Here is a 17,856-nt window from a genome sequence, read left to right on the forward strand (position 1 = left end):
TTGCCTCATTAAATCTTCGACCTGATTGCACTTCGGAGAGCTTGGCCGGCTCCATTGCAGCTATAGGGAAAAGGACATTGTCTTGATAGGCAATCCTTAAGACATTAAAACACTTGTGGATTAACCCCCTATCCCTTCCTTTTGCGCTCCTAAGAATGCTTTGTAATCATTACGTATTGTCATGTGAAATAAATAACAATCATAATAAAAAAACATTCACTTGTTTAGCATTAGAGCAGGAGTCACTCAAGAGGTAAAAGCACGCAAGGAAATGTTACTTCTAGACGTAATGATAGTTTTGGCATACAGGGAAGACTAAGATGAATCAAATGATCTTATCTAAAAGAAGTTTGCATTAACCTGACTAACAGCGGAAGAAATACACAGCTAAAGCGCATATTTGATTGATCAGATCGATTTTTAAAAGGAAATTGAGATTTATGAGTCAAGATGACAGAAATAGGCCGAATGTCAAGTCTCGAATTTTCATTCAGTTGTTTGATGCTGTCTTGATCAATTGCTAGTATCGGCGACCATCTATTTTCAACATAAAAAAACCGTTCCTTTATAAATATAAAAATGCTTTCATGTTACCCGCGCCCAATATCTCTATTTGAAATTATCTTTATTCGAAACGAAATATTTGCTCACTTGTTTCGTGCAGTCCAGTAACTAAAAACGAAAATCTTATACTTTGTCTATAGGATTGAATATATTTTGATTTAGACAGCCCAATCCAAACTTAATCTATTGTAAAGTGGCTTATATTTTAAGCCACGGTCTCTCGGACTAATAAAGAAACAAAAAAGTTAATAAAGCGAATTTTACCTCTGGACTCTTGAGGACTTTACCTTAAAGAAACTGAGAAAATAAAGTATCGAGAATGTATTATCGAATTTAATATTTACATAACAAATTTACGTCCAAAAGTAAGAATTTAGCTTTCATTTCTTACATCACAGTGAAATCAGTCTATAGTTTCATAAAAGTCATAACAAAAAGAAACGGGTGTCGTTTCTAATGCATAAAATATGTTTTAAAAACCTTAAAAGCCACTTTTTATCATACAAAAGTCTGGTTCAATGTAGGCCTAGTAACACTTTAATATACATAAAATACTAATATATAAGTTCACTGACCGTAAGTAGAAGAAAGGAGAATGTTTTACCAAACGGGTGAGAATAATAAGCCTGATCATCATAAAGCAGCCTGGTTTTGCACAACCAGAATTACTGAAAATCTATAGTTGTGGAATAATAATAGTAATAATAATGTTTTAAAAAAACCTACGACTTATGCCCTTTTACAATAATAATAATAATAAAAGAAGAATAAATCACAACCAGTCATTGTTCTAATGAAAAAGCTTCAGCAGGGATTTATTCAAAGGCATGTTTGTAATCACATTTTTTACCAGGCCATGATTTGAATAAAAAAGGTTTTAGAACTTCCAGCAAGGCCGTATACAGTGGGGTATGGGGGAGTACCCTGTTAGAAATCCCCCCCCCCCCAAAAAAAAAATATCCGACTCGTAAAAACATGACAAAAATACATATAAACAAATTTTAATGCGTTTTTTTTTGCAAAACCCCCTCAGAAAGTGTCTATTTAATTTATTTTCTGAAAATTAAAACATTTTGCAAGGAAAACTTTCAAAAATTTTCTTTTGCTATCTTAAAGACTATGCCTCAGCTTTGGGCCTCCAGGAGTTCTGTTTTACTCTGTGTCTTAGCTTACAGTAAGAGTTCTTCCTTTTATCAATATATTAGTGAAAAGCCTTTTAACAACGACAGGCGTCCTTGATCACTGTTATGTAAGAAGAAAAAGAAAAATCTATTTCACAATAATGTAATTAGCTTACACAAATTTTGGCATTGATGATTCATGAATGTAAAGCCTGTTTTCGCCATCCTAAATAAATTGTCAGTAAAAGGTTTGAAAGGAGACATGTTTCCACGAGCTAAACGAATATTAATATTAACGATTATTAGATTCAAAAGACTGCTGGAGAAAATAAATGACGGACTGCAAAAAAAGCAAATAAATAATGAAAAACAAAATTAAATTAGCAGTAAATTTTAATTGGTTCACGAATAAGACTTGCACAACCTAATAGAGAAATGTAACTAACAATTAGAAGGGCGAAAACACGTCTTTAAATAACTTTCAAAGGCAAAAAATTTAAACAGCAGGAAAGTAAATAAAAGCTAGCTAAGTTGGTACATCTAAACAATTGTAAGAATTGCAGCACAACCATAAACAAGAACGAATTAATCAAGGACTTCATTATAATACAAAAACACTAGCTGAAAAACCACAAAATTAGAAAAAAATCCGACAGAAAGAAAGAAAATTTAACCAGATTGGCGTGAAACAAAACACTATTCCTGTGTATGTATATCGCGATCAGAGGTCCCTGACACACTGGAACTAACATTGGCAAGTAGGTAGAACACCATTCAGATCTGAAAAAAGGATTATTTTAATTAACTCGCATCTTTTAAAACTTCAAATACAGAACCTCTTCCTTTGTTTTAAAGATATTTTTACCGGCAACAGTGTTGACAAATTCAGCTCATTGATGTCATTGACAGTCTGGGTTTGGCATAGAAAGGTTGTCTAAAATTGTTTAAAATGAAATGCTGCTTAAAAATTTGTTTTTGTTATTTTTGTGCAGTGTATCTACAACACTTCTAGTACAAAAGTTCATCTGCTAACTCTGAAAAGATCAAGTGCAAACAAAAATATTAACAATAGTAACTCTTCCTCGGAGTAAAAGCCAGTATTGACTGGAATACTATAGTAAAGTTCTTTCTTAGCTTTAGTAGAGGGAGGTAGGTAGAGGGACTGTTTATCAGCCTACAAATTTTAAAGAAATTAATAATAACAACAGGAAAAGCTGGGACAGTAAAAGATAACTAAGATTTCCGTTTACTCGAACACATCTCACACAAAAGCAAAACGCACAATCACAGCATAACTACTACTTTACAACAGCACACAACAACCGTCAAGTTCATGATTAGATTTAACAATAAAAGTATGGGGACTGCTTAAAAGCCCAAATATATTCAGGATTTTGTTTTAATATATATTTTTACTGTTTTAAAAGTCATATCCTTTATTCTAATATCCATACATTGTATACTAATTTACTGTGATTTTCGGTATGAACGCTCGTGCTAACTTCCGTATTTCACATTTCCAGTTTCCTTGTTTCTATCTGTTTCGTTTCATTTCTAATTTCTTCGTACCTCTATTTCCGTTCGTTTTGGTTGTATTGCGTTATAACAGTGCGCAACAACCTCAAAGTTGCACATCCACAATTTAGTAAAAAAAAAATATTTTACTATCCAGAAAAGATTTTTTTTATTTATTTATTATTATTTTTTTAACAATTGCGAAACTGCCTAACATACATTTAACGCTAAGAACACAATTCGATAAGCACAAAAATTAGCGCTGGCTATGAAACCAATCAATGCGTGAATACAGTTGTAAAAAAACGGTACTTACGTGTTGCAGCGACCAGACTCAAGAATTGAAGTTAGGCTAATCCTAACGAAATATACCAAAATACGACGAAAATATAATACTTTAGCAACAGAATTAGGGAGACTAAAACAGAGAATTGTGGAAAGCAGGCCGCCCAAAACGTATTATATTAATTAACTAATTTAACCGACTGAAGATATACCAAATATTTGATTAAAATACACATGCATAGTAGTTTATCCCACTGAGACTAAGCTAATTGTCTCCGAATGCAGACAGGGAAACCGGGTTTACTCAGATCAAGAACAACAGTGTGGTCGCTATAACACGTAAATACCAAAAAACATATAATTGACTAGTAATACTGATAGACGTAAATAATTGAAGGGGCTAAACCAAAATAGAGTAAGATCGTGTCCAAACACTAGAAGTAAATAGAAGATAAATAGGCTGAAAAGAGTCACTTTTATTGACACACCCATCTTGGATTAAAGCTATTCTAGCGGATAAACATACTCTATTCAATTCTAGAGCTTACCTTATCAGTCAATCTGAACTATACTCAGATCTAATTTACCATCAGTGTGTGGGTCTCCATAGGTGGTGCCGAATCATATAATGTGTCTGTTTCTTGGGTAGATTCACCTTGCAGTTGACATTGGTTGGATAGTGTGCCAGCTCCACAATCACAAAAAAATCTGGAGAAGAAAATATTTAATTAACCGTTTATTAACCATATATAAAGAAAATCTAGAAAATATGGAATAGCTCATATAATACCCGCAAAGGCTTGGAGACAGGATTCTCCCATCACTTTGTTCAAAGGTTCAATTCTAGAATCATAGTCAACACAATAGCGGTGACATAGTAAAGAGCGATATGTCTCCTACGCTTTTCTTATTCTGTTTCTATCACGTATTATCGTAGACACCGGATCAAAATTGTAGGTTACCTATTTCTATAACAATGGCCAAAAGGTATAAAAACTGTGTTATCCAGGTGGAGAGGATCTGTAAAGTGCGGGGGCAAAGACCTCAAATTATAAAATAGGCGATATCAAATAGGTACAATTTAGTAGAAAGGAGGAGGTGTTGTACCCAGATGACTTCAGCAGTATTTGATCGTTGGGCCCAAGACCAAAAACTCCCCCAAGTCTCAATTTACTTCACAAATGTTGACCGGCTGTGGCTATTTTGACTCGTGATTGTTTAGGGACCATTTCTGGGATGGCAAAAGACTGTTCTAAACCAAAACAGGGTACGTGCATAGTTTTCATGTGGTACTCGATCACGGGTTTGAATTGACTAATTATAGAATTTTTATGTATGCATAATTAGAGTGAATAAAGCATACCAGTAACCCCGGCTCCCTTAAATTCATAAATGTTGACATTTTACGTCTCATCAAACTCGTGATCTTTTGAAGATCACTTGTGCAGTATAACCAGAGTTCTCCATCCTGCAAATTTCAGGGACTCATAATGCAATACGAGTGTCCTAAAACAAAACGCAGATTATAGCCAATTTTTTTTTTTTTTTTACAATGGCTTCCAGCTTACACCATCTTTTTGAAAATGAGGGTTTGTTACATACTTTGGTCTACAAAACTGGGCCTATGCGTCCTCCACCCACTTCTTTAATAAACATGATGAACCTTCTTTGATGCATGACTATTCAGCGATCATTTCCTTAATGGTACGAAATGACCAGATGATTGTCCGAATTCAAAACATAATAGGCAAGTATTTCAAATATTTATTATAATTAAATTTTCATTTACGCTTTATTGAGAACATTTTTTTTATTTATATATCCTGCTTCAACTATTTGACCTTCATGCAAAATTAATTCTTTCTGCATACTATCTTGTTACGATGTATTTAGTTTGACTATATTCAGAGGACATTATTTTCCATCAGCATTTTTTCCACTCAAGTCACTTCCTTTTAGTCGTATTATTTTAATCACTTAATAATACTTTTAGAGGTAATGGCTAGTAATATTTGAAGCAATCCTTTGAATTATAAATTGAATAATTAAGAAAAAACAAAATAAAGGGATATTACCACAAATGCGGGGGGGGTAGCCACCTCCAAAAGCCCAACTCTTCCCATGCTTAACCGTCTTTTGTTTCTTAATGTGAAAAAAGAAAGAAAAATCAAGTCTTTTTAAGAAAAAAGAATCTTGATACTAAAACATTTGTGACAATTAATTTAGTTTTACTTTTAAAAACACCTCTATTTTCATCACTGTATTTTAGCAACAAAATCATTTCTTTTCAAATACATAAAGAACGAATTGGCTAAACGAAACTTTCAACCGAAATCAAGAATTCAGTAAAATGAGTGAGGCATACCAGACAGTCAAGCCTTTTGCAGGATTTGAGGAGCAAAGTTACTAGCTGTGATTTCTGCTCGTTTTCAATTTTGACTTTATTATTTATTGCACCTATCCTTTCTGACCTATCCAGATCGCTTTTTTATGCGAGAATATTCCAAGATACAAATTTTCCCGAAAAAATGGAGCCGTTTTCGAGAACATACATACATACATACCCAATTACTGCTCACTTATAAAGATAGCATATAATATACAAAGATAGCATATATATATATATATATATATATATATATATATATATATATATATATATATATATATATATATATATATATATATATATATATATATATATATATATATATATATATATATATATATATATATGGAGAGAGAGAGAGAAGGAATAAAATCTGCAGAAAATGGAATAAGAAATAGAGTACAATATTATTTGCCATTCAGACGGTATCATTTAAAGAATAAACAATTTTTAGAGGAAAAGTGACAGCTTACCTATCGTGCCGGACAAATTCTATATCATGTCCTGAATGGCAAGTCTTGATACAATTCACACAAACAGCATTTCTATCCGTAGTATTACACGTTCGACAACGGTAAAAGTCATGCATAGGAAAGCTTGTGTAGGACGAAATTTTATACAAACATTGACCACCATTTACAGCCTTTTCCACTACGTCTTGGTTGTTAAATATCTTATTGCCACGCATAATTGGTATCACTCCAGAGGCAATACATAGTCCTCCGAATCTATTATTAAATATTTGATTATGCTCGAGTGTGGCTGTTGCATTATTCGTTATTTCAACACCAGCAGCTAGGCCATCATATATTCGATTTCTTCTCAATATTGGATGCGATTGGGTAGATATTAAAACACCTGCTTGTGCGTTTCGAAAGATGTCATTCTCCTCCAACACTCCTGTTTAGTTGAAAATATTCAATTAAAAAAGAAAAGTCAAAATGTCATACACTCTTTAAGGGACAGCACTAATCTCATTTCATTTCAAGACTAATGATTTTGAAGATGAAGTATTAATTCGACAGACACTATTTTATATATAATTTTACTACAGTGGCATCAATTCAGGAAAATATAGGAGGAGCAAGGGAATTTTTTATTCCTGTTCAATTTTTTCAATGAGAATACCAAAGCGGATATTTTTCAAAATCTAGAGGGGAATGCCTCCAACTGACCCCTCCTCCGATTGAGGCCCCTTTTCATCAGAGAAGACAAAAGGTAATGCTAAAGCCAAAGATTTTATCACACCGACTAATCTTTTCTAAGATAAAAATTTTCCTCACTACAAGAAGTTTGCAAAATTAACTTATTAATGGGTAACATTTTTCCATAGGCTGTTTTTTAAAACAATATTAGATTTCATTATTTTTACGTCCATAATCAACAGATTGTTAACTATAATGTTTAACTTGATGTCTATAACAATTCTAGAGAAGTCGTGGCTTAACACGAGATTTAGAGCCCTTCAACATCTCAGTTTGCCATAAGAAAGATTTATGTGCCTTTAAGACATAACCATTATTATCAGTTTATTTTACGTGGCTACTTTTTGTGGAAGGGGTAGTCGTAGAAGCTATGAAGGAGGCTGGTTGATCGGAAACTGGAATTTCTACCGCCAATCTTAAGAATCAGAAGTAATTAGAGGGTAACCAGGCCCTTCTTTGCCATTTTTTATGCGGTCGTTCGTCATCCCCGAAGACATTCTATCTAGATTTTAAAATAATCCTTTCTTACAGGGTAGACAAAAGTCAAATAAACATACTTCCCAGTATTATGTAGACCCCACAGCCAGCATGACGAATGCCATAAATAACTTAAATAATTAATTGTCTGTTGTAATTATACAATGGAAAAAAGGGGGAGGGATTTGTTTGATCTTGGGAGGGCGAATGAGGAGGGCAATTTTTCCGTGTGAAAGTATTACAAATTTTGTTTTGTGTGTGTGGAGGGGGGGGGGGTAGGGGCTTAGAGAGAAAGGAAACGGACCAAAACTGTTTGTCCCTGATCAGTTTGATACTCTTAATCATAACTACTTGAGCCAGGACTCGGAGCCAACATGTAAATTGAATTGTTTCACGACACTGCCTGCCTCCCCAGAAAAGCAGGGCACCAATGCAAAAGGAAAAATAGAAAAAAGAATAATACTAGTTTCATAAGAACTAGTCGGATAAAAGGCAAGAAAAGGGCAAAGAAATTTCTAACACCATTGCTTATAGAATGGGAGGTCGTAGAAACTTGGGACAAGGCTCATTTGACTGAAAGTTGAGAGTTCTAGTGCACTTTATCAGAGCTAAACGTGATTGGAGGGCAACCAGCCTCCCTCCCGGGCCGTTTTTTCTACCTGCCCACCTAGAGACTGTGATATTAGATTAAAATCTAAATCTCCATTTCATTCAAAAACACCGAAATTGACAAGGTTTCTGCCCCCAGGTTTAAAATGACACCCATAGCCCAAGACAAAAATAGCCATAAATTACGTAAATTGTTTTTTTTTAAACAATTATATAAAATTAAGTAAGTTATTAATTAATATAAATAAATACATAAATTAAGTTTTTAGGAGAAAAGCCGGCAATATTGGTAATGTAGTGAACAGAACTATACTAACCAGCCCAATATTTCCAGAGGTTTCCCAAGTGTATACACTGGAAGTGATCCCCTCCTCACCGACCCCTAAAAAATTAAACATGATCCCCCAAACTAAAATCCAGATATCGCAAATAATTTGAAATCTAAGGTGCACATACTGTCTTTTGATCTACTCAGGTACGTGTGCAACTCACAGATTATATACATGGAGAACTTTAAAAATCTTGACCCGACTAAAGATCCCTAAGAGCTCCTAGTTGATGGAAACGAGCTTAGGAGAAAAAAAAATATTTTGAAAAAATGGGTTGTACCAATTCATGAAAAATCGAAATGGCCCAAAAATCTTTTCCTTTTTTTCTCTTTTCGCTGTGGAAATTTAAGGGCAGGAAGACGGAACCAAACAACTTAACGAGGAAAATTAATTTTGAAAAAAATGCGATTAAATTGATCGTTAGCTCAGAAAATTCAATTTTTTTACGCTGACCCGTTTAGTAATTTCGGGCTATGTAGACACTTAGTTAAAGTTTCATGACCAAAGAAGTCTTAAATTAGGAGAAAAATTAGGAACGTTTTTATTAGTAAAAAATATAGGTAAATTACAAATTAACTTACGTAGCGAACTTCTATAGTCGTATGGTTTTATTACGTATATGAGGAGGTTCGACCCCTCGTCAATACCTCACTCTTTACACTAAAGCTTAAATTTCGTCCCAATTCCATAAGAATAATCCATGAATCACAAAGGCCGAAGAATAAATAATTGAAATGACTAAAAACACTTTAGAGTAAAGAGCGAAATATTAGAAGGAAGTGAACCCCTCACATGCGTAATAATTTATGTTCGTTTTTAAGTTTTAATGCTGCTCTTTAGTCTCAGTTAAAAAAAATTTTTCATTTTTAATTTTTCATTGTTTTTTTAAATGATCCTAGAAAATCCCGCGTCCCTTTCATGGAAATTGTCTTCCCCTATATGGAAAGATTCTCCTAGATAACGCCCCCCCCCCCAAACCAAAAAAAATCCCCTGAAAACATCTGTACACTTCCTAATAACGATTACTATAAGAAGACACTGGTCAAAGTTCGTAAATTGCAGCCCCTCCCACAGGGACTGTGGGGGAGTAAGTCATCCCCAAAGACATAGTAATTAGGTTTATCGACTATGCTGAATAAAATGACTATCTTAGAATTTTGATCCGAGGACTTTGGAGAAAAATGAGCGTGGGAGGAGGCCTAGGTGCCCTCCAATTTTTTTGTCACTTAAAAAGGGCACTAGAACTTTTAATTTCCATTAGAATGAGCCCTCTCGCGACATTCTAGGACCACTGGGTCGATACGATCACCCCTGAAAAAAAAAAAACAAATAAACACCGTGATCTGTTTTCTGGCAAAAAAAAAACAACAAAATTCCAAATTTTTGTAGATAGGAGCTTGAAACTTCTACAGTAGGGTTCTCTGATACGCTGAATCTGATTGTGTGATTTTCGTTGAGATTCTATTACTTTTAGAGGGTGTTTTCCCCTATTTTCTAAAATAATGCAAATTTTTCTTAGGCTCGTAACTTTTGATGGGTAAGAGTAAACTTGATGAAACTTATATATTTAAAATCAGCATCAAAATGCGATTCTTTTTATGTAACTATAGTATCAAAATTTTGTTTTTTAGAATTTCGTTTACTACTGAGCCGGGTCGCTTAAGAACAGCAATACCCCTTCTCATCTATTTAAAAATATGCAGTAAAACTTCTATTAAAAATTTAATACTCTAAACCACTGCTGATCAAAAATTTTGACTGGATATTAAAATTTGGCCAAATTTAAGTTAAAATCTAACATCTTAATTTTTAAATAGTAAATCTGAAAAAAACTTAAAAACTACAAAAATAAAGCTATGCCAATTAAAAGCTAACATAGACTAATAATAATGAAAAAAAGAATTTCAAAAAGAAGTTTTTCAAAGAAAAGTAAAGACCAATATTAATTCAAAATGTATCATTTATTTCTTCTGAAATCGAAATATAATGTTGAAGTTCCCAGGATTAAAGGCATGAAGATTATAATAAAAATGAGCCACAAAGACAGAATTAAAAACAAAGAAGAAAATATGGTCAGAAATAAATCCATGAAACAAACTAAAATAAATACCTATATCAAACATATAGATAGTAAATGCAGCGATAGATGGATAAATAAAAGAAAAAGAAATTAAAAAGAACAGAAATAAATGAATAAGCAAAGACAACTTAAAACGAACAGTAATTACCACAAACAGGAGCAGGGCTACTGACCCCTAACCTCCTAAAGGTCAAAGCGTCAATGGCACTCTACTGGAGACAAAATACATTTCCAGAACTTATATATTAAACAATCAGCCTTCTGTCATTAGCTCTTTCTAGTAATCACTCAGTCCTTCGGATGGTTGAAGGAGCAGCAGCCGTACTCCTGATTGTGGCAATTTCTGTTCCTTTTAAGTTTCATTCGCTTGTTTTAAGGTACATTGATTCATAAATATCAATTTGTGTTATCTCTATGTTTAATAAGATTATTCATTTTAACTTCGGTTCGTTTTGAATTTCAACTATAGACTGATAGAAATTTTTGCTCGTTTTAAGCTTGACACATTATTTGAATTCATTTCTGCTCATTAGGGTTTTTTAACATTGTATTTTTCTTTCCTTCAACAATTTTCTAAAATTAAAAATTTCATCGAAAAATAAAACTAGTTTTTTAAATAACCATACAGGCTCAGATACTTTATCTTTAATTTGAAAAGCAATTCTTCAAACTCACAAGGGTTAGATCTAGATTTGAGGTCATTAGATTTTAAAGGCTCTTAAACTAATCGAAGGGTGACAAATTTTTGACAATGGAAAAGGAAGTACCTTCCTTTAGTCTTTGCCTTCACCATTATAATTCTCGCCACTTAACATCCCGTTTTTCCCTTTTAGATAGAATTCATGCCACTGGAGAGTGGACCAGAAAAAGAGAAGCGATGTGCTTTTTGTGTTCTTCTTACTAGAATTACTTAAAGAGGAATAAATTTGTTTCAAAGTTGAATTTCAATATCAGAGTTAAGCTAAGAACCTGTATACTATATTCATAGGCTGCGCCTCCGCTACCTAAGGATTAGCTATCCGATTTGCTTAAATTGACCGTTTCTTCATCAATAGGATTGACTTAGATTAACCTTTAAACTCAATTCTTTTATAATAGACTTTCCAATGAATTTTACATTGGAACTGAAAATGACGGTGACCTTCAAGAAGAGAGAGTAAATGATGAACTATTTGAAAATTTAAAAAATCGAGATGGCGAAATATGTTAAAATGCTTATGTTAAACGTTTATATTTAACAGAACTTCGAAAAAGAGACGAATCTTGGCAAAAAAGAAACATATAAAGCTTTTTTTTTCTTTTATTCGACTGAAATATCTAATTTGTTGTCTAGCGCTATTGCCTGATTCTTAAAATTTGAGCCGGAGCCGGACAAATCATGTCTACGAACCAGGAAGAAGTCCCTTTGTTTCGTAGACGTTACTCACCTTTCCCGCTGTTAAATATACATATTCCTCCATCTCTGCCGTCAAAAATTTTGTTCCTCCTTAATGTGGGGTTTGAATCCGTTTTTATCCATACTCCAGCCATTGCGTTGTCAAATATCTCGTTTTGTTCTAGTAGTCCTAATCCTCCATTATATACAAGAACACCTCCATTTTGTCCACCCCAAATTTTGTTACGTTTAATTACCGGGTTGCTGCCAGTCCTAGTAAAAATAGTAATAATAATCAGCAAAATACATGTATTCGCAACAGACTATTTTAATTATATTCTATTATAGTTAGCTTTTCGAAGATAAAACAGAATTGAAAGACAATTGTTTCGATGTAGATAACATACAATATATAGCAGCATCACCTTCCAAAGCAAGGGATGTGATTAAGGAATCCTCCTTGAGATTTGTCAGCCTCTTCGAGGATGAAAGCACATTTTGAATCAGTAATTTTTTAATTTGGACCAATCTCGGCCCCTTCCTTCTTTCTCTTAGTGTGCAGGTATAATTGTATGAAATAAAAAAATGCAAAAAAAACTATATTCTTTTACTATCCATTGTTTCCATTGACAAAGGTATCAAATATCAATTTAATTCTTTTTTTTAATAACACCTTCGAAATACAATTTAATTTTTTAATAACACATTCGTAAATACACAAATTGAAATACAACCCCATCATACCTGTAAGCAACGGCTAAAAACAAAAAAACAAACAAACAAAAGAACCGCCACTGCTGTCAGACCACAGTTACAACAACAGAAAAACCGTAGCATGTGCTTTTGTAAGGATCAGGGAGAATCCCCCCCCCCAAGTGAAAAAACTGAGAACTGTAAACAAGAAATAACTGGACTGAATTTACGAGCAGACATTCATTATCAGCAAATTTTAATATAACTATTCCAAGTATGTGTGACGTCTCATGGAGGTCCTTCCTGCTGTTTGTAACTCAGTTTGTAATACAAATTTTTTATTGAGTCCACCCAAGTTAGCCTTTTCCAGACTATTACTTCCCTAAACAAATCTTTGAACATCAAGGAGGCACACTCGTGCCTCTATAAAGAGGCGACACACGACAATGTTAAGCGATCTTCGGTTCCAGTGGTCGCAGAGGAATGGGGAGGGATGCATTTCGTAGCCCGAGCTCCAACTAAGAAACCTGCAAAATTTCATCCCCCTCCAACTTTTCCTTCATGGGGAAAATCTGGCCGAAAGTTTCGACCCGTCAACCCCAGCCCCCCTTTAACGTTGTCCGATCGGGCTGAAATTCACAAGTTAAGGTCCCCTAGGGCCCAGGAGCTTATCCGCGAAATTTCATCCGATAACTCCTTCCCTGTTTTCCAGAAACCACGCATAGCCACTTAAAATTCATTTTCTTTTTTTTTTTCTAGACGCCTACAGGTCACATCCGACATCGGATCTGGGTGTACGAAGACTCACTCGATGTGGAATTCTCCGAGTAAGTGCCCTTGAAAGTTTCGTAGGAAAATCTTAACCCCCCGAAAGTTTCGACCCCCTAACCCCACCCCCCCCCCTTTTAACGTTGTCCGATCGGGCTAAAATTCATAAGTTAAGGTCCCCTACGGCCCAGGGAAGGAGGATAACTCCTTCCCTGTTTTCCATAAACCACGCATTAGCTACTTAATTAACGTCTCCATAAGAGCCCATGTTAATTTGAAGAAGTTATATTTACACACATGCAAGTGATTAGCTCAGTCGGTAGAGCGTGGGACTTTTAATCCTCTGATCAAGGGTTTCAAGTCCCTTACGGGCGGTTTTTTTCCACAACATCAAAAAATTTTTGATAACACCTGGACAGCTTATCATTTGAGAGATAACAGAATATTAGCTTCTTATGAGCAAAAGAAACATTTCGGTCATTCTATCTATTTTTTTTCTATTTTATACAATGATTTAAAAGCGGGGGGGGGGGCGGCAGCCACCCAAGTTCCTCTCCTAATTCCTGTACGAGGAGTACAGGAATTATTAAATTACATCCACCATGGATTGTAGAAAAACGTACAGAAATAATATGAAAAAAACTTCGTTTTCTTAAAGAGTTAAAGAGGCTGCGTCCCAAAGTCGAACCTTAAAACGTACAGGAATTAGAAGAGGTAGTTGAGGGGCTGCCGCCCCCCAAACCCCCAGCTTTTAAAGACTCTTTTGTACAGGTTTTTTGTTTTTTTGCTAACCCCCCGCTCTTGGCTTCGGAAAGGCCCTCTTTTAATTAACAAAAAATTGAAATGAATGAATAATGGAATAACTTCGAAAAATGTTAAACACAAGAGGACAGGAGAACCATTGCGCCGAAACTAGTAATTAGTAACAATGAAGTCCCCCCACAAAAAAAAAACTGTACAAAAGAGTCTTTAAAAGCTGGGGGTTTGGGGGGCGGCAGCCCACCAACTACCTCTTCTAATTCCTGTACGTTTTAAGGTTCGACTTTGGGACGCAGCCTCTTTAACTCTTTAAGAAAACGAAGTTTTTTTCATATTATAACTAGATGGAGAGACAAAGAGGAAAAAACTACTAACACTACTACTAACAACTTACTGCAGCACCAAACCGCCTTAGGTTAACCCAGCTTCACACACTCCTCCTTCATTCCAATCTATTCAAAGCCTCCCTCTTTACACCCTAAACCACTGACCTTTTTGACCTAAACCATTGACTGCTAAACCATCGACCTCCCATTACAACATCAAGCCACCTGAGGGCAACACAGCTACACACGCTCCGCCTATATCCACCCTCTTTAGACCTCAGGTCGTTGCGCCATCCCACTAATTTCCTACTTCCTTCAAATCATTTTTTTTTTGTGTTTTACTGAATAGTCAAAAGAACGATTTTCAGCCATCATCTGTAGAACATGACTCTAATCTAACTAAATTTTCTTTCATAATACTAACTAAACAACAGAATCGAACCATTTATCGTCTAGTTTATTATTTGATGTACAATCTCTCAAGTGAGTACCTGAAACTATCCAACCAAACCAGACAATTCCTGAGGACAAAATCGAGCGCATTCTTCCTCTCCATTTCAAAGTACCCAGATTCCAGGGCCATACTTGACCCATTACCACGGCTACCAAATATTCTAATCTTAATTTGGACTAATCTCTCCATTCTACCAAACTCTTGACAACAGCTACAAAACATATTGTGTCTTAGCTATTCTTCTTGTTACACCTTTTTTTGCTAAGTGTTTGAATTTTTACGGACAAAGAATGACCTAAAATTTGACCAATCACCATTGGTTCTTTATTTCCACAGTCCAACGTGGCAACACTGAGGAAAATGTGAAACTGCCCTACAAGATTCCTGATTTTGAAGCAATTAAAAGGGAGATCTTAGAAAAATCGTCGTCTTCGGGGATGATTCGATTGAAGATGATACCAGCAGACAAAAATGTTTATATGTTGATGTCCATTGTAGTTTAGCTTCAACAACATTATTCTCATACATATGACAAATCATTTTGTTCTACTTATCTGGTATACCGTTATGACCCTTCAGCTAGAACCTTCACTAAAACTTCCCTATCGAGCGAGTCAAATTCTCTGTCATTACCAATAAAACCAAGGACTAAATGGGCATGATAATTAAAGGACTATTCAGTAATTTATCTAAGCATACAAATTTAGTCAAGGCCCCATAACTATTCTTATTTTCTTAAAACTATTTTTATTGAAAAACTTTGTACCAAACACCTATCAGTCAAATAAATGTCACCATTCTAGACAGCTTGCTTTTTTCTGAAATCAAGCTAAAACACCTTATTACTTAATATTTCACTTTTATTGCCTTTGTTATAAAGGCGCTTAACTTAAAATTTCCTAGATAAATAGATATTTCTCGTTTATTTAAAATCAGATTCGTAATGCTTAGCATCTTATCATCATAACCTATGTGTTGCATAAACCACTTTTTTTTTAAGTTTCCGCAAGAGTAACGAATACATTTTTGACAAATAATTTCGCTGTTTTATCTTTATACATACATTTTCATGTATTTTTCACTTGGAAAATTAACTTATCATGTCACAAAATTTTCAAGCTAAAAAAGCAAAAGGTTCCAAGGGAATAAAGATATAGTGGACATTAGAGGTTAAATTACTGAAGGGCAATTTTTGCCCATTTCTTTTCTATGGCTTCCTATATGAACTTGATTAGATATTAACAGTGCCTGAAAATTGATGTTTTATCTTTGAACACATGAGCTTATTCAATGAGCTATCAAACGATGTATATGACGCTTGTAACAATACTATGGAGAAGGGAATAAACCAAGGATTGTCCATTTTTATTGACAACAGACCCAGTTTAATTGAATTTTAACTTCAAAAATGTTTCCTTCAGGAGATTCGTTACCTTAAAATATCATCCTATTTCGTCCATCATAAACTTTTTGAGTTTATGTTGCCAAATTATTTAGAATTGATGGGGCGGTCTTGTCAAACTTTTAGAGCTTGGATAGAAGATCCGATTAAACGACGGAAACCTAAAACCGGACACTTAATTTCAAAGAAATCTTGGAAAAACCGTTCAACTTCAGCTGTTTTGTGCTGGAGATAGACATTCAATTTAAATGAAACATACATCATTGGAAAGTGTGAATTTTTTTCCGGTTAAAAGGAGCAGAATTTTCTTTTTAAAGTTCATGAAAGGCCTAGCATACCTGCTACGAAAACGGTAGAAATCACCTCAAAGAAAATATCATTTGATCAATTTATCAGCTTTGGGAATACCCTTTGGTGCTGCCTGCTTTGATTGAAAAACTTGCAGACACAAAGAACGTAAAATTCCATTGTATTTTCAATCACATTTCATAATTAAACCATAGATCCTCACTAGCTTTCGATGGTGGATCGTCCCCTGGTAGAATTCGCTTACGACCCCTTTCTCTTTGAGGCGATCAACCGAAGCTGAGGCTCGCAAAATGATTTTAAGGTATCAACTCCCCTTAAAGGAAAATATACTGCAAGCACCAACACCTGACAGAAAACTGAACTAAAGACAACGAATACAATAAACAATTTATCTTCAAGATGAACAGGAAGTAATTAGTTCAGTGCTAATTACATCACTGGTCCAAAATTCCTCGGACAAAGTAAAAATGAGACAGATGCATATCAATAATATAATAAGAAATTAATAACTAAGAATAGGGGGAAATCGACAAAACACGATGAAGTGTGATTGTAACCCATAATGATGGCTTCATAATAAAAACAGAAACAGCAAAAGAAAAATTATCACCTTCTGCCTGAAATAATAGAAAAGCAAAAAAAAAATTATTACTTTCCAAGGAAAGTAAACAATAGTACTATTCCTTCTGTAAGATTTTTATTCTACCTAAGACAGAAAATAATTTTTCTCTGGATGCTTTAAGCAAGGAAATGCTTATAAAGGTCTCCAGTCAAATATTTCGTGGTACGAACTGCAAGTAAGGAGCAAATCGGCCCAATAGTAACCAACAATCTAAAAACGGAATTTCGATAGCAATAGATATATCATAAGAAGTGAATTTTTATTTTGGTTCTAAATATATAAAATTCATAAAGTTTTATGTTATCCATTAAAAGTTACAAGCTCAAAAAATTTGCCGAATTTTCAAAAAAGACGGTAAACGCCATCAAAATGTCAATCGACTTTAATGAAAATAACACTATCAGAATCACTGTACCAGAGAACCTTATTGTAGAGGTTTCAAGCTCCTATGTACAAAAATGTGAAATTTTGCGTTTTTTACCAGAAGAAAAATCACGGATGCGTGTTTATTTGCTTGTTTGTTTTTCTTTTCTTTTTCCAGGAGTGATCGTCTCGAACCAATTAGGTCCTTAGG

The 17,856-nt window shown here is 34.4% G+C and overlaps 1 protein-coding gene across 1 annotated transcript in view; it reads right to left on the reverse strand.

The window, feature by feature from the left end:
* Positions 1–870: 870 nt before the first annotated feature.
* Positions 871–17,856, reverse strand: part of LOC136028840 (F-box only protein 11-like) — a 75,717-nt gene continuing 58,731 nt past the window's right edge. The window contains exons 10-13 of the mRNA XM_065706770.1: positions 12,002–12,222; positions 6,348–6,774; positions 4,034–4,193; positions 871–2,465 (exon numbers count right to left, since the gene is read on the reverse strand). Of these exons, the coding sequence (XP_065562842.1) occupies positions 4,064–4,193; positions 6,348–6,774; positions 12,002–12,222 (778 nt within the window). The 3' untranslated portion in view covers positions 871–2,465; positions 4,034–4,063. The remainder of the gene's footprint in view (positions 2,466–4,033; positions 4,194–6,347; positions 6,775–12,001; positions 12,223–17,856) is intronic.

This window comes from Artemia franciscana, chromosome 1 (genome assembly GCF_032884065.1).
Source record: "Artemia franciscana chromosome 1, ASM3288406v1, whole genome shotgun sequence".
NCBI classification, from domain to species: Eukaryota; Metazoa; Arthropoda; class Branchiopoda; order Anostraca; family Artemiidae; genus Artemia; species Artemia franciscana.